This window comes from Lytechinus pictus, chromosome 9, assembly GCF_037042905.1.
Source record: "Lytechinus pictus isolate F3 Inbred chromosome 9, Lp3.0, whole genome shotgun sequence".
NCBI lineage: Eukaryota > Metazoa > Echinodermata > Echinoidea > Temnopleuroida > Toxopneustidae > Lytechinus > Lytechinus pictus.
The window spans coordinates 24,768,207-24,783,608 of record NC_087253.1 but is presented as its reverse complement, the minus strand read 5'-3'; the positions used below and the strand labels follow the sequence as shown (position 1 = coordinate 24,783,608).

General features: G+C 38.0%; 1 protein-coding gene across 1 annotated transcript; it reads right to left on the bottom strand.

Annotated features, from left to right (window-relative positions):
• Window positions 1–5,724: 5,724 nt before the first annotated feature.
• Window positions 5,725–15,402, bottom strand: LOC129268643 (uncharacterized). The gene is made up of 3 exons (XM_054906171.2): window positions 14,854–15,402; window positions 7,432–7,704; window positions 5,725–7,124 (listed from the first exon to the last, which is right to left on the bottom strand). Exons 1-3 carry the CDS (start codon window positions 14,909–14,911, stop codon window positions 6,817–6,819), a joined length of 639 nt encoding a protein of 212 aa, XP_054762146.2. The 5' UTR covers window positions 14,912–15,402; the 3' UTR covers window positions 5,725–6,816.

Sequence of the window (15,402 nt, the reverse complement as noted above, 5' to 3'; positions counted from 1 at the left end):
CAATTGGCTATCCATAGCTAAACCACAACTTTAGACCAGAGTTTGAACTAAACCTGACTTCAGGGCCCCGCAACTATGGACAGCTAGCAACGTCAACATCTATTACGCATGTTTGTTCAAAGTATTTTCTAGCTATGATGTATATTCATGCATGCATTGTTTTTTTGAAAGTTCACTGTGCTTCTCTTTGCATACAAAGGACATTGAGCAAATTTTTCGTAGAAAAAATTATGACATTGATGGATTTCCATAGAGTTACAATTGATCTGATCAATCATAACTCTTTGTATGATGGGGCCCAGGATACGGGTCATTAAGTCTACTATCAAATTGGTGTAATTGCCATTTGGTCTACACTAAACTTGGTCTAATTCTTATTTAGTCTAATTCCCAGTTGGTCTGATTTCCACTTCGACTACTTATCATTTTTTTACTTTGTCAAATGAGGATTTGGGTCATGAAGATTTCATCTAACCTTATAAACGACTGCTTGAGAAATGATCATTAGACCATACTGAATGGAAGCGCGTAGTGTAGTGTTCTGACTCTCACCTTGTAATAAGAGGGTTGTGTGTTCGAATCCCACCATGGCCTAGCGTCCTTTGGCAAGGCATCCATCCACACTTTGCCACTCTCACCCAGGTGCTAATTGGGTACCGGTAGGAAGCTACCTGCATTGTTTTGGTTTAGCTAGACAGCACCTAACAGGCTGCGAAAAAAAGCTGTGAATCCATTGACCGGGTAATAATAATTGTGAAACACTTTGAGCAGAGGTAGATTGATAAAGCGCTATATAAAAGCCAATTATTATTTAATATTATTATTGTGGGGGCGTTGTGGTCTAGTGCTTACGACTCTCGTCTCTCAATAAGAGGAATTTGGGTTTGAATCCCAGCCATGGCGTGTTTTCCTTCAGCAAGAAATGTGCCCACATAGTGCTGCACTCAACCCAGGTGAGGTGAATGGGTACCGGCAGGAATAATTCCTTGAATACACCAAGCACCTTAAGCAGCTGGAGCTACAGCTTCTATAATGCGCCATTGAATAGGCAACTAGATAATCAATGCCTCATAATTATTGGAGCTTAGTAGGAAAGTGGACTGATAATTATCTCCAAAACTGTGGCGTTAGATCAAGTGGATATTACATGAAATGGACATAGCCTAACTTGGAATTAGACATATGGTAAATAGTCTCAAAGGTTATTAAGCAAACTTGTTGTAGACAAACTAGGATTAGACACTGTATGATTAGACCACAATGGAACGAAGAAGAAACATCTGTAGACCAATCAGCAATTTATAATACATATGCTGCTCTTTTGTATTTTCCTTGCATGTTTGACCGTTTTGTTTTTCTATGATCAATTCTGCTCCTATTTGTACCAATGACTTTGTAACATTTATGGAGTGATTATGGGTGCCACTCTTAGTACTGCCATTAGTCTTATACTCCTCTTATTACATAAAATGTTCTTTTGTACTCGGCATTCAAATAAGATTGTTCAATTGCTATTGTTATTTTTTTCCTATTCAATTAGAGCAAAATGCGCGTTGGATTATGTAAGTAGATATACCATGGCTACAGAATCTTCCAATTTTTTTCTAAACAAGGGAACTAGCATTTCCCGATCATTCAGATCACACATTAGATATAGAACCTAAAAGCAAAAATCAACACTTTTTCTACATCAATGCATTTTTATACCAGATAATGTACATTCTTATAAGATACTTTTATGTGTACTTGTGTGTGTGTTGTAGTCTCCATATGTTTTTGTATACATACAATGTGTTCCATTTTTGGGGAGGTTGTTCAATTTTTTCAGTGCCTTTTATACTTTTGGAGGGAGTTGAAATATAGTTGCAAAAATTTACTTTCCAGTGATGTTTGCTCGGAAGAAACACAGTAGTCTTTTTATAATTAAAACAGTAGTCATTTAGGGTGACCCCCCCCCCCAAAGAAGATATCTGTGATGTTTTGACCTGGGGTCCGTTGCAGAAAGAGTTGTGTTTAAACGCAAGTCAAAAAATCAAACGCAAGTCCCAAATGCGCGCTGTTGATTGGTTGAAAATCAAGTTGCGCATGATTTTTAGAGTTGCAATTGATTGCAACTCTTTCTGCAACGGGCCCCAGAACATGTTAAAAAAATGCTGTTAGATGGTAACAATAATTTTTGATGTGGTGAGTATTGGAGCGCCTTGAGCACCTAGCAATGTGGATACGTGCGCTATACAAATCCTATATTATTACTATTGGCTTCAATGTAAAATGTGATTTTAACAAAGTTAAAAAAAATACATGTAGAGTTATTTCCCCTGATTCATTTGATCAGATTTGTTCATAAGGAAAGCATTCTTATGTTCATGATGTAAGGAAATGTATCCGAAGCTTGCAGTTTCACAGGCAAAGCTTACAAAATGGTTGATTTTGTGGGATTCTGATAAAAACCATGTTTTCTCATGTCAGACCAAGGACCTTGTTTCACTTAGAATGGTTATAATAACAAATCCACATTTTCTATAACAATTTTATTATCAGCCAATCAAATTGAATGATTTCAATAGCTTAAAACTGTCATTGCAAATATGTTACTAAAACAAATTTCATGAAATGGGACCTAGTTGTGTGAACCCTTTCGTCCTTCCAGAGCAAACATTACCAGAGAATATTTAGGCTTACCAAATTATCATGCGGAGCCAAAAGGGCATTCGACTCTTCCCCCTTTGCAGAGATGTGCCCTTTTAGCGCCAAGGTATCTACAAAGTGAAGCCATGCTTCTTAGAGTACTTTACAGTCCTAATATTGTCCAATGTACATTTTGTATTTATTATTGTTCTCATAGGTACTTGTACACTTTCAGAAGTCTCTTAGTTGCAATAATTGATAATAAAGTTCATAGTTGGTGTTATTTTTTTTTCAACTTGAAATTGAAAATACTGTTTGTTTTAGTGTTTTATTTTGCTGGATAGTGAGTTGAGTGATTGAGCGAGTCATGGAAAATTACACTAGTAAGAGTTGAAAAAAAATGTTGATTTTTCAATGGCTTGTAATATTGAAAGTGTAGTTTAACGTGTATATCGGAATTTGTGATTTTATGTGTTAAGTCAAAGGAACTTCATGGGAGAGAGTAAGGGAGGGAGGGAGGAAGAGAGAGGGAGAAAGAGGGGTGTCAGGGTGTGTGTGAGTGTGTGAGAAAGAGAGGGGGATGGAAGGGTATATGTTTCCATAGGAGTTGGAGAGAGAGAGAGAAGGGGGTGGAAGGTTATATGCTTCCATAGGAAAAAGGGGTTGGAGAGAGAGGTGTGTGAGAAAGAGGGGGGGGGGGGGGGAGTGGAAGGGTATATGTTTCCATAGAAGAGAGGGGTTGGAGAGAAAGAGGTGTGTGTGTGTGGGTGAAAGAGAGAAGGGGGTGGAAGGGTATGTGTTTCCATAGGAGAGAGGGGTTGGAGAGAGAGAAAGAGGTGTGTGTGTGGGTGTGAGAGAGAAGGGGGTGGAAGGGTATGTGTTTCCATAGGAGAGAGGGGTTGGAGAGAGAGAAAGAGGTGTGTGTGTGGGTGTGAGAGAGAAGGGGGTGGAAGGGTATATGTTTCCATAGGAGAGAGGGGTTGGAGAGAGAGAAAGAGGTGTGTGTGGGTGTGAGAGAGAAGGGGATGGAAGGGTATATGTTTCCATAGGAGAGAGGGGTTGGAGAGAGAGAAAGAGGTGTGTGTGTGGGTGGAGAGAGAAGGGGGTGGAAGGGTATATGTTTCCATAGGATAAATGAGTTGGAGAGAGAGTAGTGTGTGTGGGTATGAGAGAGAAGGGGGTGGAAGGGTATATGTTTCCAGAGGAGAAAGGGGTTGGAGAGAGAGAAAGAGGTATGTGTGTGTGGGTGAGAGAAAAAAAAGGGGGTGGAAGAGTATGTTTCCATAGGAGAGAGGGGTTGGAGAGAGAGAAAGAGGTGTGTGTGAGAAAGAGGGGGCGGGGGTGGGAATGGTATATGTTTCCATAGGAGAGAGGGGTTGGAGAGAAAAGAGGTATGTGTGTGGGTGAGAGAGAGAGGGGGTGGAAGGGTATATGTTTCCATAGGAAAGAGGAGTTGGAGAGAGAGTAGTGTGTGTGGGTGTGAGAGAGAAGGGGGTGGAAGGGTATATGTTTCCATAGGAGAGAGGGGTTGGAGAGAGAGAAAGAGGTATGTGTGTGTGGGTGAGAGAAAAAAAAGGGGGTGGAAGAGTATGTTTCCATAGGAGAGAGCGGTTGGAGAGAGAGAAAGAGGTGTGTGTGAGAAAGAGGGGGCGGGGGTGGGAATGGTATATGTTTCCATAGGAGAGAGGGGTTGGAGAGAAAAGAGGTATGTGTGTGGGTGAGAGAGAGAGGGGGTGGAAGGGTATATGTTTCCATAGGAGAGAGGGGTTGGAGAGAGAGTAGTGTGTGTGGGTGAGTGAGATGGAGAGAGAGGGGGAGAGAGAGAAGGGGGTGGAATGGTATATGTTTCCATTCGTTTTACACACAGTGTTATACCTCACCCCAATCTTGCATACATGTACCCCCACATGCACAGACCCATATAGACGTCAAAGGCTCTACTGTACGTGTCACAGTACGTAGTGAATCTATTCTCTCCTACTTCAGGCTCCGTAATATGCACCAAGCGAATTGCAAAAACGAAGGGGTCTGTGCCTGCAGAGTTCAGACTACTCTCCTCCCACCCCTCTATTCCCTTCACTCTCATTTTACCCTTTTCATCCCAAAACCTTCTTCAAGTACGACAGATAAGTTCAGTTTTTAAGAGCTACCAGTAAAAGCATGTCTGTAAGGTTGAATTTCTCGATCATGAACCGATTACTCATACAGGTCAAGTTAATATTTGGAACATATGAAAATCAGGGGATTGAGGGTTAGAAGAAGGCCAGGGGAGCGTTTCATGAAAGGACTTGTCAGACGTTTTATCCGACAAGTCCCATTTTATCCGACAGTTACCATAGTAACAGTACCTCTCGGCCAATCAACATCAGAGAAAGATGTCAGATCTGACAACTTGTCGGATGAAAATGTTGATGAAACACTCCCCAGGAAAAGAGTTTGGAAACAGAAAAGAGAGACAAATTGGATAAGAAGAAGAAAAGAAAAAGAAGAAAAAAAGATCAAAGGATGATGATGATGATGGTTAGGAGGATGATGATGATGGTGATGAGAATAATGATGGTGATGATGATGATGATGATGGTGATGATGATGATGATGGTGATGATGATGATGATGATGATGATGATGGTGATGATGATGATGATGATGATGATGATGATGATAGTGACGATGATGATGGCGATGATGATGATGATGATGGTGATGATGATGATGATGTTGATGATAATAGTGGTGGTGGTGATGATGACGATGGTGATGATCATGAGGAAGAGGTTGAGGAGGAAGAGGAGGGAGGAGGGAGAAGGAATAACACCGCGTGATTAATGGTGGTGGTTCTGGTAGAGCTTTTCGGTTTGTATGTGATTATTTACCCTTTCCACCAATGGAGAATTAATCACAAAAATTATTTGTTTATAATTTTCAACTTAATGCACTGCATACATGACTGTGCACTCCTGAAATCTCAAACAGTGATTTTTTTTACAGTACATGCAATTATAAGAATGCAGTACGTGTATGAAGTTGAAAATTATGTTTCCGTTAAAAATACTCTTCTCACTCTTTTAGAAATTGAAGTGCTCAACTTCGGGGACATCAGTTTGGTGGCAGACTTTAATAATGAAACTATAACCTTTGAGTAGCTGAAAAGGTGTTGTATTCCTTACCTGCGTTAGCACTTTCGTGATTGTTCAACGAGTATGTGGTTAAGATTTATGTAGGCCTAGTTCAAGAGATACCAGCAAAATCATCAAATTAAATCAAATATCCGAATTACCAATGTCACATGTAAGAACATTATTGATTCAAAAGAACACAAATAACTAAAACAGAGTATATGAATCATTAGTAGACGAAGAAGTAGTATTGGTAGTAGTAGTAGAAGTAGTAGTAGTAGTAGTAGTAGTAGTAGTAGTAGTAGTAGTAGTAGTAGTAGTAGTAGTAGTAGTAGTAGTAGTAGTAGTAGTAGTAATAGTAGTAGTAGAAGTAGTAGAAAGCAATGGTGGTAGCAATAAAGGACAAGAAACACGATGAAATTATATTCTATTTTTTTTAAATAAAGGGAAACTTTTCAATCATGTCCGACATAATTACAAAACTTCGTTGTGAATTCCATTTCGTCAACAGAAAGGATAATGAATTAAAATATTCTAAATTTGCTAAATAATTTTCAGATCGCCTGTTTAAATCTGCTTATCATCATTAAGATCATTTATAATTGCAACCCAGTATACCATAATTGACCACCTTCCAATAACTCAAAGTGACTGGAATTTTCAGTAGAGTGACTATTAATGATCGATGTTGTTCATTCTTTGCCTAAATTTATTTTTAGCTATTAAAAAGTAACATATTCTTCACTATGATAATCATACGTTAATTTGAATTAATTATTGGTACATTCAACAAAAAGTACTTAGTGATTAGTAATTTTATCATGAAATTTTTATTTGCATTGAATTTACCCAATTGAAGCAAGTTAGAATTACTTTGATTTTTCTTTATCAAGTAAATTGAAATGCACTTATACATTTTGAGTAAATCATTCGGGCCGCGAGTAAGACTAAAGTCAAAATGAGACGGGAAATTTGTCTTATTAATGTAAAATCTACTAATGGAAGTTTAAAAAAATTACGAAGGGACAAATATTTTAACAGTGTTCGTTTTCAGGAATTAGTATTTCAGTTTTTAATATTGTTCATCGTTTGCAAAATAAAAGACATCATTTTGAAGCCAGTAAGAACTCCAAACAAAGGCCTGATTATCGTCATCATCCTCGCTGTCGATATCATCTCCTTCGCCTGAACCACTACCAGTATCCCCGCTGCCATCTTCTCCATCGGCATCGCCCCCGTCGATAGGACGTCGATTGTTTCGACAGAACGATTCCAAGTTAACATGGTCAACATATCCTATATCTTCGGCAGCTCGGCACGCTCTCTCTGCGAATGCACTAAGGAGTTGCTGAGTTGCCCAGTCGGGTGTGAAGATCTCGACTGGACAGGAAAAAAGGTGAAAAATAAACCAAAAAACTATAGATGAGTAATCAAAATGAGGGTCTGGTGATAAGCAAACTTGACGAGCCCCCCCAAAAAATGCACGACATATTCCCCTAACAAGTATATTTTGCCCGGATATTTTGTTATGACTCTCAAAAGGAGGGGGGGGGGTCCGACCTGGATCCGCCATTGGATAAAACATCCTCGGGTATTGCAATTTTAACATCACGACCGCTTTTACAGGTAGAAGAAGAAAAACAACAACAACAAACAGAAAAATGAATACAAATGGTCACCCGTTTACCTATTGGACCAAAGTCGTAGATCCATTCCTCTAAGCCGTCACCGGATCCGTCACCAGAGCCTTCTTCTGAACCGTCGCCCGATGCTTCAAGCGAACCTGTCAATGCCATGCAGACGGCGTCGAGAAACTGGTCGACGGACGTAGCGCGACCACGGTGGTTCGTGTCAGAGGCTTTCTCTTCGCAGATGTCTACCATAGCGTCTAGGATCCCGTATTCCATTTGGAAGTCCTCCGCATCGTGCCCACCTGCGACGTCCCGTTTGTAAGGCCGTGCTGTAATTGGAATTGAAACGAACTTAATATCAAAGATTTTCAGCTTGCGCTTCGCGCGCTCATTATTTCATTGTTGAGATATGCATCATCTTCATGAGTCCTTAAAACAGTTCTTAACAGGTCCATCTTCAGGCCAGTATATTAAAAATTTCAGCCCGCGCTTCGCACTCGCATTGATTGATTAGTTAAATAGGCACCTTTTTCATGATCACAATCATTGATCAAGGCCCGTCTTACAAAGAGTTGAGATCAGATCAGTCACAACTATGGAAGGCCAGCAACGTCAACTAAACTGCAAGTTTGTTCAAAATATTTTCTAGATTATGATTTATATTCATGCATTCATCGTTTTCTTGAAAATTCAGTGTGCTTCTTTTTTTTTTTTTTTACAAAGGACATTGCGTAACTTTCCTGTAGTAAAATATAATGACATTGATGGATTTCCATACAGTTGGGGTTGATCGGATCAATCGTAACTCTTTGTAAGACGGAGCCCAGAATATTTAATTAATTAATTTAAAAAAGTTTGAGCTCGTGCTTCTTGCTCGCATGACTTTAATTATGGTTTTTGAGATATCTTAAAAGGCAAGATTAATCAAATCAAATCAAATCATTTATTTCCACAATAATATCAAAACATTACAAATATGTACCAAATAGGAAACAAACATAATTGAAATGGAAAGGGAAGTGAACCGAGTTATTCAAAAACAATACAAAGAAATGTACATTATTGTGGGGAAGCCAAAGAAGACAAAATAAAGTAACTGCTACCTAAAACTTCGGCCTTTAGAACTACCTCTTCAAACAACAATTAATTTTTAGCTGCTGAATTGGGAAAATGTGGATGAAAATATTTTCCGCACCCCCCCCCCCCATTTGGCGAAAGCTGAATCCGCCACTTGGTATCGGTAGGAAGTAAAGAAATTCTTCGAAAAGTTGCGACAGCCGGTATTAGTAGTTTAGCCGAGGTATTATAAGCGCCTTGAGCACCTTATATGGTTGATAAATTATGTGCGCTTTACAAATATCCTATATTAACATTATTATGGAAATGAAATAAAAGAAGTAATTTCCGATTATTTAGTCAAATATCGGTTGATCTGGATCATGTATACAATAGAGATAACATGGATAAGTTAAATTCTTCATAATAACACTTAGACCTACATGTATCATGTGGTAATATACCATTTTCTATGATCATCTACTGTATATCTGATCTGTGAATATTGTAATGTGTCATCGTTTCAGTTTGGTTTCAGTTTGATTTTCTCATTCCCAATAGAACAGTGGCGTACCCAGGATTTTTTTAAAAGGGGGGCAAATATTTTGGATAATATTTCGTCCGCCCAAAAATTTGACAAGCAAAAAAAAAAAAGGTCTTTAAGTTCAAAAGAGGAGGTCAGTTGTGGCTCGTCAGGGGGTGGGGGGGGGGGGTGGGGCAGGGGTACGTCCGAGTTGCAGGGTACGCTAGTGCAATAGAACAGTATACAAAAATCCACAATTATAATATTTAACTGAAGTACAACAATAACAAACAAAATATAGGCCTATGTCTCGATTGCGCATTTGAAACTTGGACAGATTATGATATTCTGTATAGCTGAAAATAACATATATCAATGATGGAAATAGAAAGGTCGACTGTGAAGCTGTGCTTGTAAATCGTGGACCCCTCGGATGAAAGTCTTCAAAAGTCAATTCTATATACAGTATATTTGTTTGTAAGCTATTAGCTTCATTCATTTGTTAAGTTGTGTATTAATTCATTCATAATTGAAAATTTTGTTAACAACAAAAAAAAATTTTAAAAAATATTCGCTAGAGGGTATTCATTTGTCTCGCAATCTACTATGGTCAACAAGGAAATTCGTGATCACTCTCGCAAAAAAGTGTTCACTAGCTTTCTAGGAAATTCGCGATCACTCTCGCAAAAAGTGTTCACTAGCTTACAAGTTCACGAGCTTTCGAGTGCCGCTGCAACTCTTTATCAAGTGACGAAAATTATCTGATAACGTAGTCTATTTATACCAATCCCCAGTCCGCAATAATGAACATATTTAGTATAAAAAATATTGTTTAAAAAAATAAACCAATCAAACAAACAAAAAAACCTATTTCATTGGAAGAATACTAGTAGTTGGTCGCTGGTATGCTGGGAGAAACGAATTAACGAACAAAAAGTGTATTAGGTTTCACGGTACACCATGTATCTTTCTTGGGCAAGTGTTGATGCTGAAAAGGACCACCCGATCTCAACGAACCCACCAAAACGTGATCAGAATCAAAACAAGGTAATGCAGCAAAAGCAAAAAAAGTAAAATATAAGGGAGAGAAACATATTATGTTAGAACTAGCTCTTTCAAAATGTGTGATTCATGATATGGGTTAAAAACACAAATCTCAAGTAATTCGGAAAAAGAGGAAAGGTTAAATATGATGATAGGATTTTTTAATCGTGAATGTGAAAGAAGTTTTAGCAAGATAGCTCAGTCGGTAGAGCGGGGGTTTCGGATTCCGGTGACCCTGGTTCGATTCCCACTGACCAAAGGGCACGAGCGCACCCTTCGGTAAGGCATTTATCCTCATTACCAGGTCCCTCGGAGAGTACCTTAAGCCGACGCACAGTGGGCCAGGAGAGAGCAAAAGTGCGCCAAAACTGGTTTTCGGTCATGAAACAAATTTAGTTTTTTTCATGTTCTAAGCAAAGATATGAACCTGTAGAATGCCTCCGTACAATATTTCTCCATTAAATTGAATATTAGTTGCCCATTTTTATTCAATGTTACCGGGAAATGACTCTTTACGGCTACCGCGTGTGTAAATGACACGTTTTAGATATTTCACTGTTTTAACAAAACAGATTGCTTAATTTATTTCTAATTCACGGTACTCTTTGATGAATAATTGTTTTAAGTGATCAAAGATTTTCAGGATAAAATGATAATCCCTTCAGAGGCAATTTTGGACGAAACCATTTGACAATGGGGGTGTTTTAGCATTTTTTTTTTCATGAGCATTTCTTTTACGAATTGCTGCCGATTGCTGCGCTGTAAATACCATGGCGGTCTTTGTTATAGTTCATGCTTTACACTGATACCAAATTTAGCTGCATATACGTGCATTTTCTGGAGATATAACCAATTTTCCAACCACATGTTCGCCGTATTTATCACAAAAAGCGGTCCAAGTTACTGTCCCATTATGCTTGTGCATGCCGAACGTTGCGGGTGACATTAAACATCAAACTCCCCGTCGCGTTCTGGGAGAGAGAGAGAGAGAGAGGGGGGGGGGGGGGGGTGTCTGGCTCAAGTGTGTGGCTCTTGTGATTGGTGTCTGCCTTTAGAATATTTTCGTTAAACATACGTAAAGGCAAGCTTTCATTTCCAATTCCACTAACTATATAATAATACATGTAACGCAACTTCATTTTGATGCAAAACTGTTCCATCCCGTGTTCCATATCTGATATGCTGTCATACTGAGAAGATTAATTCTTAAGGTAAGATTTCCGGGTAAGATTATATATTTGGTTTGTTGTTCATAAACCCCAGGGTCATAAACCAAGTAGAGGCTACTGTTTATCGCTATAACACACATGACTAGGGATGTGATAGGTCTCACGCAGTTTTCTGACAAAATATGAAAATGTGTATAGGACAGAGATGGATTATACGTGGGCTCTATTACATGTATAAATTGCATTATCATTATTAGTATTTATCCCCCAAAAGGGTTTGTAACTTCACATACACGTATGAATTCGTTTATCTCTTGCCTAATTCTAAATTTGCTATAATTGTTGGTATCGATCAAGAAGGGAGTGTATATTATCATTTCAATGATTGTTTGGTTTATGATTCTCATTGACTTTATATGTACTCCACATGCTAATGGTAACATGTGACATTGTGATTAGTAGCAAGTTGTTAACAACAACTCAGCCTCTTACCCCTGATGTTCCAAAGTATGCTAAAAGATCCTCTCACCAAAGACATAATAGTTGTTGAGATAGTAGAGAGAGACTCTGATTCGGAATAACTTTGTATACGCCGTTCTTGGTAGGCCTTGTAGGGCCTTTTACTGATTAACCTGCAGAGGACCCGGCCTCTAATCACTGGAATCACTATTTTAAAGATTTCACTGTCCACTTCTGGTATCAATCCATATAATTCATGTAGGTGTGGTTAATCATTGTACACAGGGAATAAAAATACTCCTTTTTTTTTTTTTTTTTTTACAATTTCACTTTGAATTTTACAATTCCGGATTCATGATAGGACGCCCTCTTTAAGCGATAGTCAAGCCACCAATTGAATTATTTGTACCCCGAGCACAGACTTTTCTGGTTTGGTTGCCTGTTTGTGTGTTTGCTGTTTGCTAATATTCTTAATTATTGCTGAAATTTATCTAAAACTATTTTCTGAAAATTTGAAACTTATTGTAGAATTAGAAACATGTAATTTCTGCTCAAATGTTAACAGCCAATCAGAAAACAGTATTTTAACGACGTCATCAATATTTGAAAATACTTTTATTGAATTCTACGGGTGAAATTACCCCTATCTACCAAATTTAATCATACAAATGTGTGAATAATGGGTTTTGGCGCACTTTGGGTTCATTCTGGCCCACTGTGCGACGGTCCTCTAGTTGATAGCTTACAGCCTGTAATGCTGTCTTAGCCCAATCAGGTTAAAAAAAATCACCACCAATCAAGATTGTGACGTACATGGCAATCTTCCTTCATATTTTCCAAGTATAAGTATGACAGGAAATCGAAAGGCAATGTTTCCGATTAGGTACAATACTATATTATAATGCATTGATCATGTTGATTGATGAAATAGATTCGATCATCGGAAAAGGAAGAAAATGAATCTCATGGAATTCTATACAGGATAACAGAACTGGATTTTTATATGAGGGAGGGGGGGGGGAGATCTAAAGTGACTTAACTTTTTAATTAATGAGCGTATACTATCAGACTATAGAGTTATTACAAAAAAGGGCTATTAAAAAAAAAGGTATATAGAGAGCTATTACAATAGAGTTAAAACGCGGAATTCTGTCTTTTTATATTCTTCTTTGTTTCTTCCTTTTATTTCAATATCCCTCTTTCCTCCGTTCACTTCTTGATAACTCGCCCCTATTAAAGACAGTACATCAATTTAGTCATATTTGACTGACCAGCAGTAAATACAGAAGAACTAATCTGGGCTCCGTAACACAAAGATTAGCGATCAATCGCTAAATGAACTGACCAATCAATATCAATGTTACACGCGCATTTAGTAAAAAAACTGACCAGGAACCAATCAGTGCGGTTCTTTCATATTTGCAATCCATCGCAAACCTTTGTGTTACGAGCCCTGGTCCCCAATCACACTCCTCTCAGAGTGAGACGAGGGACCAGTCATTTTGGAGTGGGATTTGCATCTTTTGAGAGTGCATACCGCTCCTTTTGGAGTGAACAGAGTATATTTCTAGATATTTTCACTCCAAAAAAGAGGTAAATCCACTCTCAAAAGATGTATATCCCACTCAGTGGCGTACCTAGGATTTTCCACAGGGGGGGGGGCAAAACCGTCCGCCAAAAAATTTGACAAGCAAAAAAAAAAGGTCTTCGATCACAAATAAAGGATTTCGTTCCAGAAAAAAATTGACAAGCAAAAAAAAAAAAAAAAGGTCTTCGATCACAAATAAAGGATTTCGGTCCAGAAAAAAATTGACAAGCAAAAAAAAAAAAAAAAAAAAAAGGTCTTCGATCACAAATAAAGGATTTCGTTCCAGAAAAAAAATTGACAAGCAAAAAAAAAAAAAAAAAAAAAAAAAAAAAAAAAAAAAAAAAAAAAAAAAAAGGTCTTCAAGCTAGTCTGGGGGGCAAAAATACGTTTTTGCATGGGTTGTGACTCGTCAGGGGGGGGGGGGGCAGAGTGCCCCCCCTGCCCCCCCGTAGGTACGCTAGTGATCTCACTCCAAAACAACTGATCCCTCGTCTCATTCTGAGAGGGGTTCGATTAGGGACCAGATTAGTTCTTTTGCATTTAGAGTATACTTCAGGAGCCGCGGAAGCGGGGGGGGGGGGGGTGGGGAGAGGAGGGGCTTCAGCCGCCCCCACTTTTTTCCAAAACCGTGTACAAAAACGTTAAAATTGCCATATGATTTTGATTTTTTGCATGGTCAGCCCACGCCCCCCCCCCCACCTTGACACTGTGACTATCATCAATTATTGTCCAGTGTCATGGGTTTCATAAACGAAGGGTGTGGTATGAGAAGACATAAGGATCTCATTCTGAATAAGAAAGTAAATGTCTACATATGTAAAAAGGCAAAAGAGAGTTTTCAAGCCTAGGTAATGATGAAAATAATCTTAAATTTTGATAGTTTTAATTCATTGTCAGATAAAAAGAGGGTATTCTTTAAAAGGCATGTTGTATGAAAAACCATTAGAGGTAGATTCATTATTGCATAGCCTAACAAAAAATTATTAGGTCCACGACAAGATTGATGATAACTTTTTTCTTTCGGTACGAAAAATTTTCTCAAGCAATTTATTGAATGGGGCAAATATAAATTAAGGAAGAAATCTTCGTATATATACTTAAGTTTGGATGGCCTTTACTTCGAAAAAAGTCACATTGCAGATAAGAGGCGATAAGTCTCATATGTTAAAAGATAAGTTTCTCGCTGAGAACTAGTCAATAAAAGTGGTATAGATTTTTGACCTTTTTTATGAATATGAGATTTGATGCCACTAGAAAGAAGATTTAACCAGGAATAAAAATGACTAGAAAAGTACTTTCTGACCTAGCTCTTATCTAATCATAATCAATTTAATTTTGACTATACATGTATAATAATTAATCATGAATTTGACTATCGGACTAGAATTTGAGTAAACCTGACAAATTAGTTCAACTCTCTGAAACTTTAACAATTATCATGACTTGTCAGGGTCTTAGGCCAACCCACACTTATCATGGTTTATAATCAAATTAACATGCTTTACAAGACAAACAGTGTTGTCCTATTAGATCATTGGTGATTTGATGTTAAAGAATACGTCTTTGCTATATACATGAAAGACGAAATTAATTTGACGAGCTTAATTTGTTACTGGTAGAATAAAAAATCATCACTTACCTCCCACCATGGTAGCAATTATGCCAAGCAACTTAAATGCAGTAACAATGGACGCCATTGTAAAGTACACTTCTAAAACTTCAACGTAGAGTTCTAACTACTGACGACAAAAGGGGAACAGTTATTAATAAAAAAATTGCAATGATTAATGAAGTAAAATTGCTTTACGAAGAGATCATGATTAAGGAAATTACAGCCTTACCAAGCGATGTTGCGAAACTATAGCGGTAAATAATAGCTTCCCGTACGTATATATACCCGGATAAAAACCCAAGAAACGATAAAACTGAATGAAATATGAATCGCGAAAATGAAAGATAACCTTTTATGATTTGTCTTTAATTTCCGCAAATATCATGAATATTCAAAGTAAAAAACATTGTTGTATCGGGAGCGGCGTCAGCTTGTTTGGATTGGGTGCAAGACCGTACGCAGAAAATTTTCCGGGGGGGGGGGGGGCAGGACGCGTATTAAAAAAAAGAGGAATTTTAAAAGCGATGGAGAGAATCGACTGAGCCTATTTTAGGCACTTTCCCATTTTTTAAAAGT

What these genes read in the sequence shown, in the direction of transcription:
- LOC129268643 (XM_054906171.2), bottom strand. Translation starts at nt 14,911, where the DNA reads ATGGCGTCCATTGTTACTGCATTTAAGTTGCTTGGCATAATTGCTACC. An exon ending in AATTGCTACCATGGTGGGAG is followed by an intron (nt 7,705 to 14,853) that starts GTAAGTGATGAT and finishes TTCCAATTACAG; the next exon opens with CACGGCCTTACAAACGGGAC. An exon ending in CTACGACTTTGGTCCAATAG is followed by an intron (nt 7,125 to 7,431) that starts GTAAACGGGTGA and finishes TTTCCTGTCCAG; the next exon opens with TCGAGATCTTCACACCCGAC.